Below are 24720 nucleotides of genomic sequence, written 5' to 3'. Positions count from 1 at the left end.
CCAAAAAAAAAACCAACAGCTTTCTAAGCCTGCACAAATTCAAACTTTTAAAAAAATAATCCACTGATCCAGTTTTCACCTGTCTTTTGTAATACTCATTAAAGAATCAGACTCATAATTTCTATTAAGAAACAAGTGTCTTTCACATAACAAGTACTTATAATGGAAAAAATGTCATTATTGCCTGGAATAGAAAGGGAAAGAATGCATTGTTTGGAACTCTCTGGCTAAAACAATAAACAGGCCCCTCTGCTAGCGCTACTCTTTGATTGCAGCATTTCAAAACTATGTAGAGGCAGTGGGAGGAAAAAAAAAGAAAGAGAAAAGCTAACATCAAATTTCATTTGAGGTCTACTATTAATGTCTCTGCCCATACTATTTTCCAGTTGAAGTAGATAGCCAGAAGCATATTGGTTTTTTCACTGGGATTAAGCCATTGGCTCACCTCATGACCCTAAACCAATTAATTTTATTTCCTCCTACACAAGCAGCTCCGATGAGAAAAGGGAGAAAGACATGTCATGACTGTATTAGAAATGATGATCACATCACAGAAACTGTGGGATCCACAGAAACTTTCCCGCATTGTTCCCCACAAAAACCTCCCCCATTTATGGGGAAAATGATGGAAACCCACCAATGAACATGTCCAAAGAGATGAGAGGACACGGGGAGGTGTCTGGTTTTTAGACTTGATAGAATAATCTTCCCTAGTCAGAAAAGGATCAGGGATAAACAGGATCTTTGAGTTGATCTGGTGTTTTCAGAAGTATTGTACACTGCTGGTCTACTCATACGGTACTGGTTGTGAACGAATCGCCTTCATCCACGAAGACACACACATACGCTGTCCCATTCATTAGCAAGGCATAAGGCAAAATAAAAAGGTAACTGTGCACTTGCAGCCAGGTAAAAGAAACTGTATTTCCTAGAGCCAAAACCAATAAGACACACACACACACACACACACACACACTGCAAATGACCTGAACACAGCCATTTTACAGCAGGTATTTTGTATCCTACAGGTTATTACCATCAGCAGATATTACAGTTGAGGAGCCAAATATGTGCGCAACACGTTCTCTGCGGAGGCAGAACATAACTTTTGCAGAGTCTTTTCAATAGATTTTTATACAGACCATTTACTTTTGCATGAGTTTTCCAGCTCAATGTTGGAAAAGATTATAACCATCATTTCTAACACGAATTCTAATCATACAGATCATTTAATAGTCCTATTTTTCAGGCCCAGAGTCATGGGTTGCAAAGCCAGTTCAACTCAGCTGCAGCCCAGGAGGGGGCCCCACCACCGCCTCCCCCTGTCCCTGAGTATCTGCCAGGGGTAGTCGAGGAACAAATCCAGTTGACAGACAGATCCGTCTGACCAGCCCTGTCTCTGACATGGGCGTCATGGAGCAGGGGAAAGACCAGAGTGCTGAGGGAAGTGCATGAGAGCAGGGGAAAGCTACAGAGCTAGGCTCTCCTCACATACTCTCTCTGCCTCCAAACACTGTTCACTCAAAAACGACCTCAGTCAGAGCTACTTTCCGTGCATTTCCCAAACCTCTGCGCATTCCTCTTCAACAAACTGCTTTAGTAGCCATGCATTTTTTTTCAGATGAAGTGTGAAGGACCACCTCCTCTTGTTTGCCTCCTAGGATAGACAGCAGGAAAAAAAAATCATCTCCTCCCTAGATCCAGTCAGTCAATTGCCTAGATGCCTTCCCTAATCCCCATCTTATTTAGCCACATGGGAAAATAAATCTTCTGTTGTCATCACTTGAAATATTCTTTCTCATTTATTCCGCGAGATGCAGAGCTCTCCCTTCTAAAGGCACATAATGTCCTTCCTGGCACAACGTGGGCAACAGCCTCTTGCATCCAACAGGAACATGCATAAACAGGAACAAAATAACTGGAAAGTAAGCTGGCCAGCTCAACTCCTACCATCTGCTAGACAAACAGAAAACTGACTCAGCAGCCTCCTCTCCGCCCAGTGCACCGGTCTGGGCGCTCCCCTCCAGAGGGATACCAGTGCTGACCCCAAGTACCACAGCATGGAGAACAGCCTGTGAGTTACCAATACACCCAAATACAATGCTGGAAACTCGGACTAAATCTAATCCAAACAAGGTGGTGTCCTCCACGTACTCACGCTTTACTTTAGAATTTGTACCTTTACCAATACGGTCGCACAATTCTGCAAAGTAGCCCATGGCCGATGCATAGGTGACCTTTGGGCAGTGAGCCAACTGTGGTAGCAAATTCAAGACAGGCCACTCCTTGCAAAAGAAGCCCTTAAAAAAAATTAAACACAAGATACATTTATAACCATTTTACATTCATTGATTACAAGACTTATCCTAAAAAAGAAAATCTACCAAAACCTATGTTACACACAGTGCATCACCACCAGTCTTAATAATAATGTATTAGCATAATATTTTTCAAGTTAGACCACAGATTTCATGAAAAATTAAAACTTAAACAGAGGCACAACACGGAAAAAGCCCATGTTGCACATATGCCAAAGCATTACAAAATGGTGCCTGGTTAAGTAAGGTGCTATCAGAAAGATCAATCTGCAAACCCAGGTACAGCCTTTGCTCACAGAAATGTGAAAACACACTCCTAGAATACACTACATTGGCTAGTACATACACTGACCCTGTACCAAAACCATGGCAGCTTCCACACCCTCACCACATCCTTCAAGAGTCCACATTTCAAAACCATAGCAAAATCATACACACACACCAAAAAAAAAAAAAAAAAAAAAAAAAAAAAAAAAGACTAAGGGAAAAACAAGGCTTTTCAGCTCCTGCAGTTATATTTAAAAAGGAACCATACAGCTCTTTTTCCAAAAATCGCTATGACAAAAATTCAGCTAAACTTAGCAATAATCCAGGCTTTGCTATTCCTAATAATGCTTTTATCTACAAAACTGCAGATGCTTCGTAGAATCAAATGCTGTCACACACAATGCAATTATTCAGAAAAGAAAATTAAGTCGTAAGAGTGAAGATGGACTCATAAGAAAAGAATTACGCACTGGCATGTTTCTATATTCTTAATATCACTATGGGTACGATGAAATTGCAAATTCCATTTTGCAATCTCAACAGTGCATTGCATTTGATTACACCTTTAATTTAGAAAAACTGTGGATGAACATGTATTGTAAACTGGATTATTCCCTCATGTTCTGCACATAGAAATACAAAGGTAATCAATACAAAGGTAATCTTAATAACAGCACTACATTTTCAGGTATATGAGTCCACGCTCTCAGATAATCCAAGCAAAAATCAGAGACAAGTCATTAGAGGAGAAAGAACTTTGCCTCATCTTAGCTGCCCATGTAGATACACACATACATACACACACACACACCCCTGCATGTAACACTTAAATCATAGATGCTTGCCAACATCAAGAACTGTTTTTCTGCTATTACAGATAACACATTGGTCATACATGTTATTACTAAAAAATAACAGCAATCTATCTTCAAAACATGCTTACCTTAAAATTAAAAGCAAATAAAATAAAATAAAATAAAGTGGCAGAAATCAATATTCATTTCCTAATGGTATTTCTGAAAGCACAGATAACATACACCAACATAGTCTGGCAGTATACTGCCAGACAACTTCCTGTGCGTAAGCCATCAAGTTTGCTGAATATCGGTCTACGCAACTCAAATACAGGCAATCACTCTTACTTAGTTTTATAATTAAAGGTTAAATTCACAAAAAGTTCAGTAAATAAATTCAGTTGCCATCAGCTACACATACTGTGATGAAAAAGCAAAGCAAAAAACTCACAAACAAAAACATTAAAAACAATCTGGATTGGGAAACACAATCAAGAAAATCAAGCTCTTGATCCCTTCTTCCCTGGTGGTAATTTTTACATGTGAAAAAGAATACTAAGCTTACAAGTATAACAATGAGTTTGGCATCGAGTACTTCCCTGTAATGAGTAATCCTCAGTGCAACCCACAGCCACCAACTCCCAAAGCCAAATCTAAAGCCCCAGGAATGCTTTTTAAAATACACACGGGTTCTCATTTTCTGGTCTTTCTCTTTCAGGAATTTGAACAAAAGGCACATAAGGACTTTTTCCCAGCAAGAACACATGACATGATAGGTACTACCTAATTTAGTGACACTGCTGAAATTCTATGATATAATAATTCGTTGTCTATATTATATAGGATACTGAAACAGGTTTGGGGTTTTTTGGTGATTTATTTTTAACAAAAGCTTAGCAGTTCGCTTGTAAGGCTTTACTTCACGAGGCACTGCTCTACTTTCCAGAACAGCATTTTAGTGTACTCTTTCTCCCCCCACTAAGTGGAAATTACTGAATCATTATTCTGCAGATGGTTACAGTCAAAAGTCACACACGGGGATTCTGGACTCCTCCCAAAGCCAGGCTGCAAAAACGCTGCTGGCCGGGGAGCGCGTGGCTGACAACCTGGGGCGGGAGCTGCCGGGACGGCTCGGGGACGGGGTCCCCGGCTCACCCCCACCAAAGCCCCATGGGACAGTGGAGCTCGCCTAAATGCAGAGCTCACCTCAGTACTTTCCTCCCTGCCCTTCTGCCTTGCTCCTTCTGCATTGCTCACTCCCCTGCTTTGGGGCAAACATCCCAGAAGTGCCTACTCTGGTGCTCTGAAAAAAGGCAAAAAAAAAAAAAAAAAAAAAAAAAAGAAAGAAAAATAAAGAAGGATTTGGGGCCCCAGGGTCATCTTCAGAGAGGAGTTTAACATGCCTATTTCTGCTAATATGAATTTAGATTGATCCCAGCTGAACCCAAGGTTAAGCCATTACCTTTCAGCTGCACTCAGGGAGAAGTGCAGATAGGAAGGAGCTTGCTTTACGTAATCCTCAAGAAGAAATTAAGATTCTCTTGAGAGTTTTCTTACTGTATTTTCGAAGGAAGGGCAAGAGGAAAGAATGAGCAAGAAATAGGGAGAGGAAACAAAAGAAAAAAAAAAAGGTCAGGACTTTTCTTTCACACCCGTATTAAGCAGGAAGTTCATGAGAGTGTCACAGTATCATAGGGCACTGGTATCAACCCGAAGGAAAGCAAAGCTGCAAATTTCTTCAACAGCACTGGCCCCTCCTTGGATTTTCACCTAAAAGGTGTTCACTTTTCATGCCTTTGCTGATCTGCAAATGAAATAACACAAAGCTGGGTTTCAAGTCTTTCTATAGACAAAACTGCTGTTGACTCCAGAATGGCTATGCCTGAAGCATGACAGTAAGACGATGCCTTGTGTTTATAAAGAATAATTAAAGAAGAGGGATTCAATTTTACTTATAGAACCTATTAGCCTCACATTGGATACCTGAAACACTAGATGGAGGAGAACAATTACCACCACTTCCTGCCATGTGGCACAGGGAGGTACAACATGCCATAGGACTCGGCAACTTAAAATACATGTATCACTTGAGCTTGTAGCAGGCTTGACCCTGCCCTCTCTGCTGGGCATTTTCCTTGCTCCCAGCAATGCTGTTAATAGAGATAGCAGCATGGCTCTACCTCGGCAGCCAGGGCAGCCAAATCTGATTTTAAAAGCCCTGCGTCCTGGCCCACATTGATGCAATCGTGGCCATAGCTCCCAGCTCTGCGTGGTTCCAGATCTCACAGAAGAGGAAGCAGCTCAGTGTGGAGCTACTGGCTGCATGCCAACAGCAACCAGGTACCCTGGTGTCGTGCATGGCTCCAAAAGCCACTCTGCACCCCTTGGAGATGAAACTGCAAGTCCTGGCCAAGTAGAAGTTGTGCTGAAACCCCACCTTGGGTGGTACACCAGAACGTGGGTTGGGAATCACTGTCAGCATACCTCACTACAGCACTCTCTTCTAGCCTCTACAAAATGCACATTCACATAATGTGCTCATCCACATATTTCTTCTTTCTTTAAAAAATCATTCTCCTCACAGCCCCAAGGGAAGAGCAAAGGCTAGACAGTCAAACAAAACCTCCATTAATAATCCAAGTCACACAGAGCATCCCAGACTATTCCCTAAAACCACTCTTTACACATAAGTAAATAGTCAAATCAAGAGACATGCCAAATTCCGCATTCTATTCATTGAGTTTATTCATTAGGGAAAAAAAAACAGAAGATTCCTTATTAGAGATACATGATAAATCGGAGTAGAATGTATGTAAATTTACAAGACTCCTACCAGTACTAATTACACAACTAAAACCTATCTTCAAGGTCCATTCCCTGAACGGAGGAGTGATAAGTGAATCCCAAGAGTAAAGTCGGGATCAAAAGTTTAAACTTCAATTCCTACCTGCTAGGAGGATATTATATGGCTGTAACAGCCTCTGGTCTGAAAAAGAGTTGCTCCTTACTTATCCCTAGGGAAATATAAAAGTTGAGTTTTTCATTGAGCATTCACAGAAAAGGAAAATTAAAATAAACAATGAAGTCAGACAGGTTGAACTGCATGTCTCTTTTTCTTTCCAATTAAGAACTTCAACAATTTTCTCCAGGGATGAAAAATGTTTTGGTGCACTCTAGAGCAAAAGTCAGGCATTTTATTCATGGAAATGGAGAAGGAGCATGTGGCAGTCCCACCATACTACTGATATTCTCAAGTCCTGGCTGTAAAAACTCTCCTGGAAAAAGGGTTCAAATCCCCTCACTTAAGTGATATATTGCTTGGGCGATCTTCCAGATGTGCTTGTGTCAGTGGAAGAGGTCACAGCTTGCATGCAACTTGGCATCACTCCCCTCTGACATTCTGGCAGAGCGGTTCAGAGGTGCAGTTCCAGCTCACTCCACACAAAATCAGTCGGATTAACTCAAACCACTGATTTAAAAGGTTTCAGCTGGATATGAATTGAGAGTGATCACACTAACTTCTCTGCTAGTGGATCCAAAGAGGCAATAACAGCTGGAAAAAGGAGCCACAGTGAATAATCAGGAATGAATAACCAATTCCTCACACTGCCACAGCTGGATGTAAAAGAGGGCACATGTCTTTCGCTTTTGTGTTTTATCAGTATCCAGCTCCCACAAGCCTTAAAACTCTTAGAAAGGATGAGCAGTATGGGAAATCAGCGCAAGAGAATTTCCAGTTTGGAAAAAATTAAACTCCACGTGCGCGTGTGCTCCTCTTCTGGGCTTTCTCAGTCAAGAGAGCACCGGCAAACATTCAGAGCAAGGAGGAGTTCGCATCCAAAGTGTGTGACCTCTCTGCTAGCCGAGAAAGAGCCGGTATCACGTTACTTATCAGCAGAAAAACCCCAGAACGTAAGCAACACGACTCAAAATATGAGACTATTCATAATGAGCACAAAAGTTTCAGATTCAGATGCACACCCTCTAAGGAATTACAAGAAATAAGTGCGCTGGAGAAAACCATAACCTTGCTGTTTTCTCTCTCTGCCCCGGCCCAGCCCTGTTAACTTCCCTCAGCTGTTGCTTGCGAAGCTGCGAGAAGCAGCAGGAGTGTTACAGCTGGCCTTGGATGTTGGGAGCCTATCTGAAGCAAAGGAATAATGCCCGGCTGGAAATGACTGTCAGCAGTGGGATTTCCTGATCTCCTCCCTCTCCAGCCAGCACTGAAGTGGGGTTAGCTCTCAGATTCCAGCCAGCCCTTGCGGAATACTTTAAGAGCAGTGAGAGATTAACACCACAGATATTGGGCTATTATTGTTTTTACCATTATTATGCTACATGGTATTTTTATGCCTTTACTGTAAAATTTATGTTATACTTGAGCTGATTTAATAGTTGTTGCCAAAGATATGGTCCTGCCTGTGCCCTCCTCCCAACCTCAACTCCCTGATCACGTACTTCTGTAGCTTTCTTTGCACTTATCTCATACCCGTTTCACCCCTCAGTAAGCCAGCAAATCTCACTGAACATGCAAAAAACTAACCCAGCAGAAGGAAGGGAGAAGAGTTGGACCTGTGGCCAGGAGCAGATGAAAAACAGGACTTCCTCTTTCAGCAGCAGCTGTTTGACCAGCATTCTTGTGAAATCTCAGAAAAATGTTAAATATCACTGCCAGCAAGCTTAGAGCACTCTTTCTGCAACTGTGCTGAAGAAACCCTTCCTCTCTGAACTGCAGCTAATGAATGGTGAGCAGAGTACCTACTGCTGACAAGCGTTTTAGGCAAAAGGTCCCTCCCCTCATGCTAGACAGAAATCAGCAGGCAGTGACACAACTTCAATAGGCACAAAATGATGAAGAAATTAACAGGAATAGTTTTTAATTCCCTTTCCAGACTCCTTAACACACAAACACCACTCTGCCTTCTCATCTACGGGGAAGTGATACCTGCCCTCTGTTAAGAGGATTTTTCAAGCTCTGAAACAGAATGCATCCCTGAAGCCGGACAAAGATTATGGGATAATAAATTTTTAGATTAAAAAAAATCTGGAGTTCTCCTCTACACAGAAGCAGGGTCTTCCTCTGCTTCCTAGTCAATACAGTAAAAACAATGTAAGTGCTGTCATCCCCAGTAACCAGTATGGTCACCAGCATAACTACAATGTAGAGAATGTAATGATAATAAAATGAAGAAGAATACGTACATTAAGCCACTACAGATGAAATCCACAATTATATCTTAAATCTTCAGGAATTTCTTTAGTTAATAAACTTGGTATTTTATAGTTTTATGTTCATTCCCCTGGATTAATTTTCATGTACTCAAACAGCAGGGGAGGAGTGCTTTGAGCAGTGAAGGGTGCTGACACTTTTGTGACGGCAGCCCCTTTACATGGCAGTAGTGATGACAGAGTAAGAAATGCTATAAGGAAAGTAGGCAGGGATGAAAAGCCTGCCCCTTGAAGTGCGCGCCACACACTGTGCCTCTCAATTAAAGGACTGTCCGTCAGAAGCAGCGGAAAGAAAACCTTGGGCTTCCATCCCTGGAACCAGGGAGGACTGGCTGCAGAGCAAAAGGAAAATCAGAGAGTGGAATAAATGGAGCTTTTTAAATATCAGCATGTGAACACTTTTTCACCTCCCTGACAAGCAGCAGAGCCCTGCCAGGTACTCCATCTATCGCAGCTCACGAAATCTCAGCCTCAACAAAGCAAATGCTTCACTAAAGCATTTAACTGAACGCTACTGTAATTATTATTAAGTTAGGCCATCATTTTCTTTTCGATATATTACATGGCATTTTCTCTCAACTACTGTTTATGTTCCTATTTTACTTAGTTTAAGAAGCTAATTGTTGAAAAAATAACATTAAACTTTTGCATTCTCAATTCTCAGTGTAACCCATCTAGATAAGAAAATCGTATTCTATTTACTAGAAACTCCACTGGAGATGCAAGGAAAACAAACAGGAGATTCACAGCATCTTGAAATGATTAAAGAGACCGATAATAAAAGCTCATCATGTGGTCATTGTTCTCTGAAGACAACTTAGAGAAACCTTAGAGAAAAAGTATCAAGTAACCACACAGAAAAGACTGTTCTCTTCCATTTAAGTGATATTCATTAAGCAGCAGTTGCTGCACAGTTTCCCACAACAAGAAGCTCTTGATTCTGAAATTGCTCTACTAAGGCAAATCTTATGAGTCGTCACTTCTACTCAGACTTTATGTTCTGGATTTTTGCCTGGGCAATGTTCAAGCAGGAACAAAATCTATTTAAAGTACATGCACGGTATGTATTATACATAGATGTCAAGGGATGGGAGTAGGTTATGCAACATGGAGTCTGTAATATTTTACAAAAAAAAATGTTCAGAGAGCTTAGGGAAAATGTAACACTGTAATTGAGGCTATGAGGTTACAATTCAGTTTCTCATCTGAACAAACGGTGAGGCCAAAGACACATTAGCTCATCCTGAAGCAAAAGCTAATTGAGAGAAATTAAAATAGCCCAACAAAACCCTGCTCCTGTTTTTCCAAACCATTGGTAATATAATCAGAAGAAAGCCCTATCAGAACAACGGAACCACAGGAATAATAACAGACTATACCATGACCCTGTTTGCAAAGGAATGGTGAAGGGAGCCTACATGCTTGCTTAATGTGTACTGTGTGTTTGGGGTTTTTTTTGTTTGTTTTTTGTTTTTTAGAAAAAAATGCAAGCTTCTACTAGCAGAGGAGTCAGAGTAGTGAGAGAACCCTACAACAGCATCAGCTACTTCCAGAAAATGCTCTTTCTAGGCAGTATTCAGCACAGCTGTTTCGAGTCTGCTTTAGACTCCCACTTTAGACACAGGCCTAAGGTAAAATACCATGGAGAAACAGTGTATCATCTTCAGCTAGTTCCCTCACAGTGATGGCCATGAAGAACAACACAGCCAACTGGTGTTCCAGGTAACTCTGTATGTAAAATATTCAACACATAAGCACGGGAAAAAAAAGAAAAGAAAAGCCTGCTAAAAACGTACCTCAAGATCTGTTTCTTTTCCAGTGCAAAACAACGGAAACCCTCCCACTGACTTCAGTAGGAACTGGGCCAGGCCCTGACAGTCTTCATGTAAAACTTCCATTAAGGAGAAGTTGCATATTGGCATGAGACATTTCTGGTTTATTCTCTTTTTCTGTTATCCCGATAAACAGCACACTTGCAACACATAGTGTCTGAAAATAAGGTTTATAATACAAAGAAAACCTTCCAAGGTTTGTAATTGTATGAGAGATGTAATAGTCAAAACTGAACACCATGAGAATTAACATGTATTAGAAATTATATTTTGGTTTATTATAATGAGTCAGTTTAAGAGGTTTATAATAACTGAAATGAATAATAATCCTTCTTTATAAAAAATGACAAATACTGGCAAAATGCCCCTGTTTCAATGGACTAAGTTCATCCCACTTTGCAACAGTCATGCTACTGTTTTCAATATTGCTCTTATGGCTTATAGAGAGTAGTAGAGCTCCAGCAGTGAGATGAATCACTGTAAAAACTAGCAGAAAAATAGCCAAAATGTTGCTAATGTTGTACAGTTCCTATTTTACACAACTGCTTTCACATGTTGCTCTCACTTAGAAAGTTTGGGGGCCAACAGCTTGTAACAAGCTTGATTCAGTGTTTATACTTCAACAACGTATCTCTAGGTGAAACTTATGCTTATGCCTATGAAAATAGCCAAGTACTTCAACCTAAACCATAAGCTCAAAATTTTCTGCTGTGTCCATGCAGGAGAAATCCTAAGTGTTTTTGAGCTCCTGGACGTAGAGCTGCACCCTTTGGCCAATCCTTGACCAAACAGCCCTGTACTTTGGCTTCTGTAAAAAGAAAACCTGCGAACTCAGGACAAGAGGTGACCAGGACTGGTGAAGGCAGCCTGGCACCCCTCTCCACTCAAACTGGAAACAGCCTTTGTACTTCACCTCCACTGTAGGAATAACATATCCTGTATCCGACAGGTTTCCAACAAGTCTTCCATTTTCTCTTAACCGCCTCAACCAAACAGCCTTTCTTTTTCTTTAGCACACCTCAAATAACAGTGCTGTCTTCTACAGAAGCACAAAGGATATCATCTACATAGATTAAACTGACAAAAGAAACCACCTCATTAAAGAATCTGGAATAAATTCAAGCCCAAGATAACAAGAACTAATTCCCAAATGTCTCAGCTATGTGGACCAGGCCACCCTGCATCCCTACAGCTTGCAAGTAAACTGGTTTAATATTAGGAGACTTGCTCACAGCAAAAATTGCCCTTCTTACCTTTTGCCACATTTTGATGAAGAAGAGCTCCCCAGAAAAGTTGAAGAAAACATTGGTGTCGTAGGCATCATCCCCGATGTTAGAAATCGAAATGTTAAGTGAGATGTTCCTCACTGCTCCCAGCGCCAGATAGGCAGTTCTGTCATCAACACTGTAGGCAGAAACAATTACGTTAGTTTAACTCTTGGTGGCTTTCACACTTTCTTCCTTCATTCCTGCTACAGGACTGTCAAAACTCAACTGTGTAAGAGCTTGGAGGTTAATAACTCAAGGATGTACTATACGCCCAATGCAGTGGGCCATAGAGGGAAGCAGCATCACTGGAATTCCTGGTTCTGGCACTGTCTTTTGTGACTGTCAGGAAGTCCTATAATCTTAATATGAAATCATTTCCCATTACTTATTGTTTATATGATTTTATTGAGAGTAAAATAGTGGAGGACTATAAAATAATTGCACAGAGGAAATGCAACATGAGCAAAATATTGTTATGCCACATATAAATACAAATGCACTTAAGTCTCTCAATAACACAATCTTACTCTAACATTCCAGTAACCTTTCAAAAATCCTCCTGGAGTTACGCTATAGAGAGGACAAAAGGCATAGCAGCTCAGACAAAATCTAGAAACCAGTGTAAGTAAAAAAAATGTATGAAAATTGTAATAAACATCAACTGAACGTGACTCATCTTTCCTTGGGTGTTTACGATGGACCTAACATAATGGAGTCACGTTCAGAAAGTGGCATACCAACGGAATGACTGAATTAAAACAATAGTAATTCACTGTGAATCAATACAGATAATTGTAAGATGAAATCTGGAGTATGACAGTCTAGACTCAGTCTCTGAAGCTGATGCTTACAGATTGTGAGTGTAATTTTTCAGTACTTTACATTTAATGCAGCCATTAATCCTGTGTTTCACAGACTCACAGAATCTCACAGAATCACAGAATGATTGAGGTTGGAAGGGACCTCTGGAGATCATCTAGTCCAACCCTCCTGCTCAAACAGTGATGATGGAGACGATGGAGGGTGGCCTAGCAATAACATCTGCCAGCTCCCTCAGTACTCATGGGTGCATCCCATCAGGGCCCATGGATTTGTGAATGTCAGGTTTGCCTAAAAGATCTCTAACCTCAAAAGAAGGATCCTTTCTTTTACTTATTTCACTTATGATGATCTCTACTCATTTACTATAGCCCAAAACTGTGGCTTACATTTCAATGACAGCTTCTTACAAGACAGATATAAATCTGCAGGAAATACATCAACCAATCCTACCTCTAATTGGACACTTCTAAATCATATGGTTCATTCTTGCAGTCAGTTATCAGTGCAAATAAGCATTTGCAAAGGCATTCATAAGCAAGATCCACTGAAAAACTAGTTTGAGAAGTCACAATAATTTGCACTAATAAGCATTATTCTATATACAAAAGTAAGGGGACGACTACATGAGAGTACTAGGAAGTATTAAATCTTTTGGCCACAGCTTCAACATTTACTCTTAAGATGCAGACGAATTATCAAGATGCACAAAACAATCTGCTGGGATTTTCTAATAATCAAAAGCACATATTTGGAACCAGGGAAATCAAAAAAACAACCATTTATTACTGTGGAATACTTCTCATGAAGTTTATATCATCATCTGTTATAATCACCTAAAAAACGAAATCAACAATTATCAATGCCATAAGCAAAATGTGGAAGTATCTACTTTAGTAAGAGATGGGAAGCTACAAGATATTTATCTTACGCAGAGTTGATACTAAATGCAATGTACACTACACATGGATGTCTCCTGATTACCATGATTTGATGTCAACATTGACATTAACATCTTTATACCTAAGAGTGTGATACACAAATGAGAAAAAAAACCTCTCTAAATTTGTAGCGGTAGCGTTTTGAGATATAACACAAGTTAAAGCTCTTTGAGAATGCTGACCTTCCTCCTGAATAATAAAAAATGTTCACAGTGAAATCCTATTGAAAACTAAACCCAGAAAAAATAATGTTAAAGTAACTGTTATTAGTCAGTGTTAGTTTTTTCTACAGCTACCACCTATCCGTAAAAAAAAGAACATCAAACCAAAATGGTAGTGTTCATAGCAACATTTTCCTCAACAGAGAAAGAAAATCTACTTTCTAAGACGACACTAGCTGCCCCCAATTACAGCTCCTACATAAAATTCACTTGCTATTAAACTCCGTGAAAGACTTCACTGATTGGAGGCTGACAGAAGACTTCAGATCTTCCTCTGAAAGGCTGTACAAGATTGTGCTGTAAGTCTCATTTTAAAGGAGTACTTTCCTGAGTCATTAAATCTGTGTACACCTGGAATGGATCAGGTTGCCTTGCATAAGGAAAGGATTAGAAATCTCCTCACTTGCGAGGAAGTTCCTGGGCTGCATTTGCTGCCCCAAAGCTGAGGTCACAGCACATGGAGAGCCTGCTGCCATGTGCAAGCCAATCTGGTGCCATCCCACTCCAGCATCTGCCACATCAAAATCTGTCACTAAAGACGTGTTGCCCCCCTCCAGAACAGGAAAACAAATGAATCCACCCTTCATATGGGCAAGGTATGTTAAATAATGGAGCAAATAGAATGAAGCAATGGATTTTGGTTTATGTTTCACTGAATGAGAACTGTGAAATAGCCAGTATCTTCCCCATGGCCCTTGTTCGTGTCACTTAGTGGGATTCTGAATACAGATTTTGTCTCCATAAACTCTTAGCAGCAACTTTGAAAATCACCCTATTGATGGGGTTTTATCACAGCCTCTACAGAGGAGAAAAACTGCGGGGGAAGTTTTGCAAACACTTATGCAAACTAGAACCAGTGAAAATTTGAAACCCTCAGCTGATCTTCTAGGAATTCTTCTGAAGTCTCAGTGAAAACTAAGTAGCAGCCCCATAAATAAATCAAAACCAAGTAAATACCCCAGAGGGAGTACAACTATCAAATTTTATCCTGCTCGGTTACACCATCACATGTGCATTGAAGGCCACTTCTCTCTGCAAAGTTCAAAGGCAATCTAAATCTAGACCAAGGACTCAGGCAAATGCTTGAGTTACCAAGGTTTATGCCAGGCTGCTGCAATCCCTCTCTCGCACTGAAGGATAAGCGAGCAAAGAGACCTCACACAGCCGATTACTGCAGCCTTGCTGAGCTGCATTAAGTCGGCTGTGGTAAATCAGCTCTGGGCCCAGCACGCAAAGCCAAGGTTTCTAGCTAGGAAGGCTGGAGCCCAGACAGACGCAGAGATTGAATCAGGAGACGGAAACCGTCACCGCTTCCAGCCGCCCACCGCACTCCTCTGGCAGACATTGCTGCTCTCAGTGCGAGGTGAACAGATTTGGATTTCACTTAAAACCGTAGTAGTTTAAGAGCTGGTTCATGCCCTCAGCGGTGGCACATCCCTCAGTAGGGTACACCCACAAGTGATGAGCACCAGCAGGGAGGAATTACTCGGCTCTGATTTCAACGCACGGCCGCAGGAGTGTCCTTCATTCACACGTGGTCAAGGGGAGAGCAGCCGGCTACAGAGTCTGTCAGGAATTTCTGCTACTGAAACACTCAACCAAACCTCAGTATCTCTCTAAAAATGTTACTTTGGCACAAAGCACCCAAGTTCACTGAACTGTCAGAAAATCCAGGACAACATCCAAAATCTTTTTAGAACAACTGATGAACTCTAAGAAGGACTACCATTTCTCTGTTTCTCCAGCTGAAAATCTTGCTTTCCAGTCTTCTGTATGTAGCAGGTAACACGACACTGCAGGGAAAAAGGAACGGAGAACTTGGGGAGCAGCCCACAGAGATCCTGCGACAGCAGAGTGCAGCTTGGGAGTGGCATTGTGCCTGCATCACTCCAAATGAATATGGAATAATAATATGCCAATCTTCCTCCATAGGGAAGGACTGAATGTTCTTGTTCTGTATGAAAAACGCCCTCACTGCAGTGAGCCCCGTGCCCCAGAGGAGCGGACGAAGTGGTACTCCTCCCACTTGTGCCCTTGTGGAACAGGGCTGCAGTTTCCAGCTCTCCAGTTCCCATATATACTGCAACTCAGGAACATGACACAGACAGTTAACTTTCCTATATCTTAATTAAAAAAAAATGCACTTGAATGCTTAACAATGGAAAAACACACACACGCTAGGAAAATATTTTTGTTCTCTATTCTGCTATTGAAATGAATTCTGCTGCAAGATTAAGTATATAGGTTACAGCTAGTTACTGTATTTTCAAACTTCTCTGGGACTTACCCTCTCTTCCCCAAGGGACTCATCTATCTCCCATAGCTACACAATACATGTAACACCCAGCCACCTATGTCTTCAAACTTTCACAACTAAATTAAAAGTACTGTGCAGGGGGCAATGTCCACACAAAAATACCCTTTATCCTCTCACCCTGCAGAAGTCTGTTGCATTTCTTCTATTATTAACAGCAATTTCAATTGTACCCAGATGCTCATAACCCTTTATAAACAGAACTGAAGAATCAATGTGGAAGGAGCATTCTCCGCTACACACAGTTTCTACTCCAGAGAGTAGCTTTTCATCCGAACAGAGTTACCCTGGTTTGTAACACTGTCACATGAAAGCAAGATCAGCCACAGCATCTGTAGAAGCTAAAAATCTAATCTCTCACTCGCATACACATACTCAGATACATATACAAGCTAGCATCTTTTGTAACCATGAGCAGTGTTCTTGCCACCGATGACACCATGCTCCTGGGACAAAGTTACTGCCACACATACTTGTGTAAGGCTGCAACCTAAGGTTGGAAGACAAACAAAAACTGATTACTAGTGATAAAAAGAAATAGACTGCCACACATAGCTGGAAGTTACATACACGACTTGACGCGAAAAAAAAAATCTGTTTTTTTGTTTGTTAAAATACTTGAAGAGTTTCCATTGAAGATTACTGTCCATAGATCTGGTGAGTAAGTGAATTTTGAGGAGGGATTCAGTAGCACTTTGTAACAGATGGTTTCTAGGAATTAGGTCACTAAATAAGCCACATTTTTACCAGAGAAATTTTGCCTTCAGAAACTGATTTCCTATTTAAATCTGATTAGACAGATTGGATTGTTTGTCCCATTTTAGGAATGCTGGGGCGCAATATGTGATTTGAAAGCATACTCAGCTGAGTTTGGAAGAGGGAGACCAGTGCCCTACACACCAGTCACTTTTAGTAGTCAATAAAAACCAGTTTGGAGATGAATTGTTTAGAAACAGTATAGGTTTGTTACTTTAGGAAATTTGTTTTCTAGTAGCAGGTACTATACGTCATGAAAAAGTTATGTCTAAATGTCAAACATGATAACCAACATACACCCACTGAAGTACTGGCAACACTTTTTCTCTGTTCCAACCCTATAGCACACTCAGAACCAGCAAAGTGATTTACCTGCTGACCTACAAAGAACCTCAGATTTTGCCATTACAAGATAACTGAAAAAAAAAAATGTGTGTGTGTGTGTGTGTGTGTGTGTATCTATTAAGATGTAGTTTGGAAATACAAAACAATAGTGCATCAGCTTTTCATTGTAGTCCATCCAGCATCAAGAACTTCAACCTGAGGCATCTAACATATGATAGGGTTGACAGAGGTTAAACTTTGGTTTCCCTAGCTATATACTTTGGTTGCTAGAGAAAGAAGCAACACAGTGCCTTGCAATTTCTTAGGTCCATAAAAAAAATGATCTTGGGATGTTCACAAAGAATGCAAGGCTATACATTGGTTCAACAATAAACTCAAATTATACCAAAGCACATCACTTCTGGGTTGAGTTTAAATAAAACAATCAAACAATAAAATTCTAATCCAGTAGATATGTTCAAGTGGTATTTACAAAGGGCAGTATTTAAGTGGCAAGACTGGCTTGTACGATACCCCTGACTGGTAATGAGTGGCCTGTTATTAAAAAAAACAGAGTGGAAATCTGTATTCTTGTATTACATGCGGAATATTGAGGTTTGTTGCCACTCATCACTTGATGGCTCTATTACCATCTGGACGGGTTCAGTCATCATACGTTCAAAAGGAACAGGACTGGCCACGGCTATTGAATTGGACTTTATTTATTTTCTGAGAGATTTATGAAGCTCTTTGTGCAACTAGCCAGATGGAAACCAAAGAACCACTTCTTCATCCCCATTCACCCTCAACAGTGGAAAACATTTACTCGTTCCTCAGACGATGCTCCCACTGCAGCTTGTACTACCTCCTGATTAATTGCTGGCACTGCTGGGTAGCCCTTTCAGGAAACTGCAAATCAGATCCTGGACGTGCTACAACAAAATTTTCCATGTGCCTCACAAACGCAGCATTCAATCCACTAGCAACTGGTTGTAGGTAAAAGATAAATTAGAAATCAGAACTCTGCTTCCTGGATTCACCATCCAGACTTAATTCTAAATACAATTACAAATGTACTAATATATACAAAATGGAATAATAATAAGCCTTTTCATTTCTTCTTTTGCAATGCACCAAATTACCTTGAAACAGCATTAAAATATGCTATGATTTATGAAATCATTTAAATCACAGTGTGAAACTTGGCATTATTTCTTGAGAAAATAGAAAGGAATCTACTCATATGCACTTTTCCAATGTTTTCCCATTCTCCTCTCCCTCTTTTGGTACTTAGAAAGATCTGACCTTAGGATAGGATTGGGTATGATCAAGTGACTCGCAAGCAGCACGTGACTCTCATGGGAACAGTCAGGGCTCTGTATCTGTGTCCCTGAAGTCAGGAATATCCACATTAGTATCTACACAAACAAGGTCCCAACTCAATGCCCAAGAGCACTTTCCTAGCACTAGATATGCTAAACCATAGTGCCTGCTCATTGCTCTTCCGTTCTTCTTTATGAAGCAGATAAGCAGCTCCATCTGAATAGCCCCGCTATTTAGAGTAGCCTGGCTAGGATAAACAGAGTGTCAAAAACATATTTGAAAGAGGTGCGAGTTCAATGAAAGATATAAAAGATAAAACAAGTGAAAACAAAGTCTTCATCTGCTATGAATGAAGAGGAAGGAAAAAATAGATACTATCTGAGCATGTAATTAAACTCCAAATGAAAGGATATTGTTTTTCCTCATCACCAATGTTGTGTTAAGATGCACTTCAGGGCAATAAAACCACAACGGGCAGGCCATGAAACGTGAGGCCTCTCTGGGAACGTGAGGCCTATCTGGGAACAAATTCCTGTTGTTTGATCAAAGCGAGATAAGCGCTGAGGCGTGAGCCTGGTCAAATTTATGAAACAGCTTTGCTTCCCACATTAAACCACAAGCTTGTAGCTTTTCTCCACAGGTTTACAAAGCCTAGGATCAGTGAAAACCCTTATTTAAAAAAAAAAAATCACTAAAACACTACTATATTCATAAAATACACTCAGAAAAGTTTTTATGTTTTTAATCAAAACTTCATGTTACTGCTCCTTCCTTTGGAATATACTGCCTATCTGCATTGTTACTGCACTAATGTTCTGCACTATTATTGCTTGTGTTGGTGAAAACTAAATTGGACAAAGCTGTCATAACACGTGTTTTTATCTGTGATTTCCAGATTCCTTCAGCTAAGTTTCTGTAATAATTTGACAGGTCAAAACAAAACTGCTGAGATTCATTTTTCAAATCCAAGTGCCTAGTGTCTAATGGTGTACCCAGTGAATCAGTGGGAGTCCTGCCACCAATTTTACTGAGTCCACTAGTACAGTCTTTATTACATCTGTAAGTAGCATTTGCAAAGCAGTCACATGCCTCTATCAGCTGCACAGCTAGTCACCCATGTGAAATTATTCATTCTTCACAAATAGAAATAATATGATTATAAACTTGAGAGTTACTCCAAAGTCTAGTGAGCTTGCGGGGGGGGGGGAGGGGAGTGGCAAGCTCTCCCCTGTGTTTTCTGTGGGGTCTGGGTTAGGTCCTCTGAGATTACATCCCAGAAGACCAGTATCTAACCATTTACCTGCCTATTGAGTACATAAGGCAAAACAGATCAAAGAAACAAAAGGAGGATTGGCAGAAATCTTGTTAATTCTTTAGTAAGTCACAGAAGGAATTTCTTTGGGGAAAAAACACTTCTGTAGAACTGGCCAAAGGATTTCTGGCAATACTTTTTTTTTTTTTTTTTATCATAGATTACCACTTTATTGAAATGGAAACATTTCAAATTTGATGAATTTTTTGACAAACTGAGTTTTTGTTCATTTGCTGGCTAATTCCAGAGGGACTGACAGGAGCAGATGACCCAAGCCACAAGCCTGACCTTTCAATTGCAGAAAGGACATTTCTCAAAAATTTCATTTCACAATAGGCTTTTGAAAGCTTTGGCTTCAATGCAAAACAATTTGCAAAAACTTGAAAGTCTGTAAAATGCAGCCGTTGCCCTTTTGATTCTCTCTGATTTTTGCTTACAACTCAACATTTCCACATAAATTATTTGCAGCAATATATATGGGAACTCTGATCAATCTGTAAGGAAAAAAAGGCCAATTTGAGTCTGTAATAAAAGGTGTCTGCTAAGGATGCTCTAAACCAATATAATAAAAAGTTATATATTCCAAGCAGTCAAACATAAAAGCAAATGTAGCCCAACGGATGAGTAATCCTATTTCTAATGACAGATGAAGGCTAAGCTTACATCACATAAATATATGGGACACAGACTTCCTCTTAGAGCCTTCTCGGGAATAACAACATTTATTATGACGTTTTCTATCCAAGGAGGCTCACAGTCTTGTCTTTACAAACTGTTTTACGTAACATGCACCCAGCTCACTTCACTCATGCTGGAAAGCACCAGCTACATGACGCACTGCAACATCATTCTTCTTCTTGCATTATTTGTTTTCCGTAAAGATGTTCGATTCACTGTGGGACACAGGCTGTCACTATATTTACACAGTCATACCGGTTTTCCTCTCTAGCTGCATCTCCTAAGGAAGCCACCATCCATTCTGCTCTGGTCTTTTAGCTGGTTTGTTTATTATAGCTGAAAGAAAGTCTGTTTCTTCAAACACCCTGTTATTCAAACATCTCCTTTATGGTTTTCATCCAGTTCCCATTAGAACAAAGCTTGCTAACTATTATCGCCTTTGCAGAGAGATACTTAAGTGTGTATCAGATGGATAGGTATCAGATCAGATCCTGAAGCTCATTTAACATCGCAGATAAGATTTATGTTCCTGTCTACTCAGCTCTTCTAGCAGTTTTAGATTCTTCTTCAAAGACGAGACTGCTTTTCTCTCACAGAAAGTAACAGAAGCGTAGATGAGTAGATTTTTAAGGCTAGAAAAGTCTAAACCTTCAACAAAACACACTTCAGAGATTCATCTAGCACATCATGAGGAACATCATGAGGTTCTCTATAAGTAGCTATAGGGACGCTCAATAAAAACATGCTATTTACTACATAAACCTAATGGAAAAGATATTTGCTGTGCTGAGAAAACAGTGAGGCATTCAAGTCAAGCATGATATGTAATAAAGGTATTTTTAATATTAAAAAACGTATTTGGAAATAATAGCTAACAAAACACTCTTAAATGCATTTTGCTTTTCAGATCTGTATTGCTGGCAAGCAAAATTGGTTTCCTATTGCTGTCCCAAAGGCTGTGGCTATATAAAAAAATCCTGTTGCAAAATATTCTATTCCTGTATCCCTTATGGTTTCAGATTGTGTCATTAGAGTTATCTATATGCAACACTTATAGATCTTTTTTTATGCTGAAGAGGAGACTTAAAAGTATCTTCAATCTTTTTTTAAAAAATGGGACATTACCTCACATGGCTATTAAGAAAATCAGATTTCAAATAGCCGTGACTGAAAAGATGAACTCCCTGTCTTCTGCCCCTCCGTTCCTCCCACCACCCCCTTCACTAAGCATAATCCTTTCTGCCCCCCGCTTCTAAGCTGCTACCTGCACTTGTATGCTAACAGCACTCATACGCCTACTAATAAATCCAGGCCACGCACTGGCAAGACCTGTGGAGGCAACCCCAGCACGCCGCCATTCAGCTGCCCTGTGTGCTCGGTCTTTATGCCTGCCCTGTGAAGTTTATTTCCCCACTGCCTGTTTCATCAGGCCCTGCTCCTGCCATTGCTACCCCCTTCCAGTGATGCTAAATGTCCTTGTTGGTAGAGGTGGCATCAAGGAGAGTAAGGAACCCCACTGGCAGGTTTGCAGCCACAGCACTGGCCAGTGACCCACGATGGCCCTAAGCTGGTGGCTGTGGGTTGGTGAGCGGTTGTTCTTTCGTGAAGAGATCTCACTCAGGTTACAAAGAGGATTCACCTCAATAAAGTCAGAGACACACAGAAAACTGGTTGGAAACAATCTCTTGAGGGATCATACAGTTCATCCTCATCCTCCTCCTCGAAGCAGGATTGTGGCCAACAGGAGATCAGCTGCGCTGGGACCTCATCTAGCCAAGTCCCAAGATGCTGCCACAGCAGGGAGTCCAGTCTCTGCAGGCAACTAGGTCCAGTGCAGCACTAACTTCCTAACTGAAAAAAATTTCCCAGTCTCTGATCTGAACCTGCCAGCCTCAGTCCATGACTGCTGCCCCTCATGGCATCTGCCATGACGAGGAGTGTTTGGTTCCCCCATTTTTGTAACAACCCTCCATCCCTACAACAAAGGTGAGCGGGTTTACCTGAAACCGACACTAACAAGAGCAGACGAGCCTGAAGAGAGACTTGAGAGAGATTCACTGTTAGCTAAAAACAAGCCCTTTCCTATTCAGGATAAGTGCACTGAGACTCCTCTTTACTCCGGCGTAATCCATGTAATCCAGACCTTCAGCCCAAGTGCTCAAGGACACTTTCACTATCACAAAAGTATTAACAAAAACAGAAAATGTGAATCACCAACATATCCTCCCTCCCACTAATCTTCACAAAAGTTTTTATAAGCAGCGGAAGCAGCAATAGATTTTTTATCATTTCCAATTTTCGAGCAGTCCTGCTCTCTTCTCCTTGCCTTCCCTCTACCACTTTCACAGGGAAGAGTTTCAACTCACCCAGCAGCACAGTTTCCACATGCAAAAGCACCTCAACGGCCTCCCTAACAGGAAAAGACGAGGCAAAACCAATCACAGCTGGTCAGAACTATGGCAAAGTTTTCAGCTCATGTTGAACATCCAGGACTCTCTATTTTTTTGTTTGTTTGTTTTAATCAAAGTGCAGTGCTTCCCACTTGAGGGCACATGACTAAGCATTAGGAAGGGAAGGAAGATCCCCAAAATCACACAGTCTGTGCAGATCTGTTTAACTCTTGCCAGCACAGGCTGTTTTTTCTAATAGTCGCTTGGTATACTGTTTTGGCATCTTCAAAGCTGGGTGCAATCTTTTAACTGTGTAATTCTTACTGATTCCAACACATTGCTGGGGAACTGAGTTACAGCAGCTTGTGCGGTACCCGAGCTTGTACGTGCGACCTCAGCAAGCAAGGCTCATGATGGTAATGAAACCCGAGAAGTAGCTAACTTCCTATGCACACAGATTTTCTAACCAACACATGTTCAAAAGCATGTTATCTCGTGAGGCACAAAGCTCAATATATACATCATATACACAATACATGGCTGTCTGTACAGCTTTTGGCCCTAACATGCTACAAATGAACGAAAAGTGTGTAAGGACAGCCAGATTAAGTCAGCTCATCTAGTTCACAGTCCTGTATCCAAACATTTTTAAAGCAGAGGCATATGGAAGAACAAGGCAAGTATATGATGTTATTTTCTTGACGTATTTCTACAGCCTCCAGCATTCACACTTACTCCTATTACATAGCTCTTCCATTAACTTTGTCTGTTAGGTTTTTTTGAACCCACATAAATGCTCAACATTTACAACACCTCCAAAAGCAGAATCCATACTAACCATTTCTTGTAGGAAGAATACTCTTCATTGCATTTTGCTTTTCAACACTGTATTGCTTTGTTACTCTGTTCTTCCCATTACCCTGAATAACTTAGTATCATTTGCAAACTTTATCATCTTGCTGTTCATTTTTAGCAATTATTTTCCTGATTGGTTATGAATATGTCAAATATCACTGTCTCTAGCACAAACACTAGTGGGGGTTTCTGCATCAGGAAAATAGATAATTTATTCCCACCCTTTGTTTTTTTATCTTTGAACTATGAAGTAGCACTCAGGCACTACTTAGACTTACAAGTCTTAGCCCTAAGCAACTTATTTTCTTTGTGAACCTTCGGTGAGAAATCCTTATGAAAGTCTTTTGGAAGCCCAGGTAGATTTCATCAACCGGATCACCCCGTCCACATGCTCAGTGACATCTTCAAAGAATGCAGCAGATCCAAGAAACAGCACAAACATCTCTGAAAGCCTTCCCCAACATATCCAATGCATCCACATGTCCACTAATTGCATTCCTGATTTTAATTTCTACCAATAAATTCACTGGATTTAGTCAGACATCATTATTGAGACAGAATTATTCCCATAGCCTTGTTGATAACAAAGCTAGCCTAGTTTCTGGGTGCATATAGGAGTAGATTTACTGTTCATGCTTTTCTACGAAAGCATGCTTTGTACACAGATTTTACATAAACAGGAATAATGGGAAAAACTGCTGACAGCATTCTTTAGCATGAGGTATATGGGGCTGGAAAAATGACCATACTCAAGACAAGCACTTCCCTAAAATCAGAATGCTTAGCATGTTTTGTGTTTTTAGGGACAGAAAAATCATTCTGCTTTCTTTAGAGATGCTCAATCATCTGTTATGTTTCTTAATAACTGAGGCTGACACAGCCCTTTACCCAAAGGAAACCCATTCATTGTAGACTTGATTGATTTGACGACATCCTGTTTATCTCAAACAGGACTCAATGTCACTGAGTAAAAAAGGTTTGAGAGCTTTGGTTCAACATTTTGTTGTAGGAATGTTGTACTGTATTCAAATAACCAAGCTTTTTTGACAGTTGAGGCTTTTAAATTGCCATGATAACAT

The 24720-nt window shown here is 40.5% G+C and overlaps 1 protein-coding gene across 1 annotated transcript in view; it reads right to left on the bottom strand.

Annotated features, from left to right (window-relative positions):
- Window positions 1-24720, bottom strand: part of ITGA9 (integrin subunit alpha 9) — a 218778-nt gene that overhangs the window by 63885 nt on the left and 130173 nt on the right. Inside the window, exon 18 of the mRNA XM_062567896.1 lies at window positions 11694-11844. Within this exon, the coding sequence (XP_062423880.1) occupies window positions 11694-11844 (151 nt within the window). The remainder of the gene's footprint in view (window positions 1-11693; window positions 11845-24720) is intronic.

This window comes from Rhea pennata, chromosome 2 (genome assembly GCF_028389875.1).
Source record: "Rhea pennata isolate bPtePen1 chromosome 2, bPtePen1.pri, whole genome shotgun sequence".
NCBI classification, from domain to species: Eukaryota; Metazoa; Chordata; class Aves; order Rheiformes; family Rheidae; genus Rhea; species Rhea pennata.
This window is presented reverse-complemented; position numbering and strand designations above follow the sequence as displayed.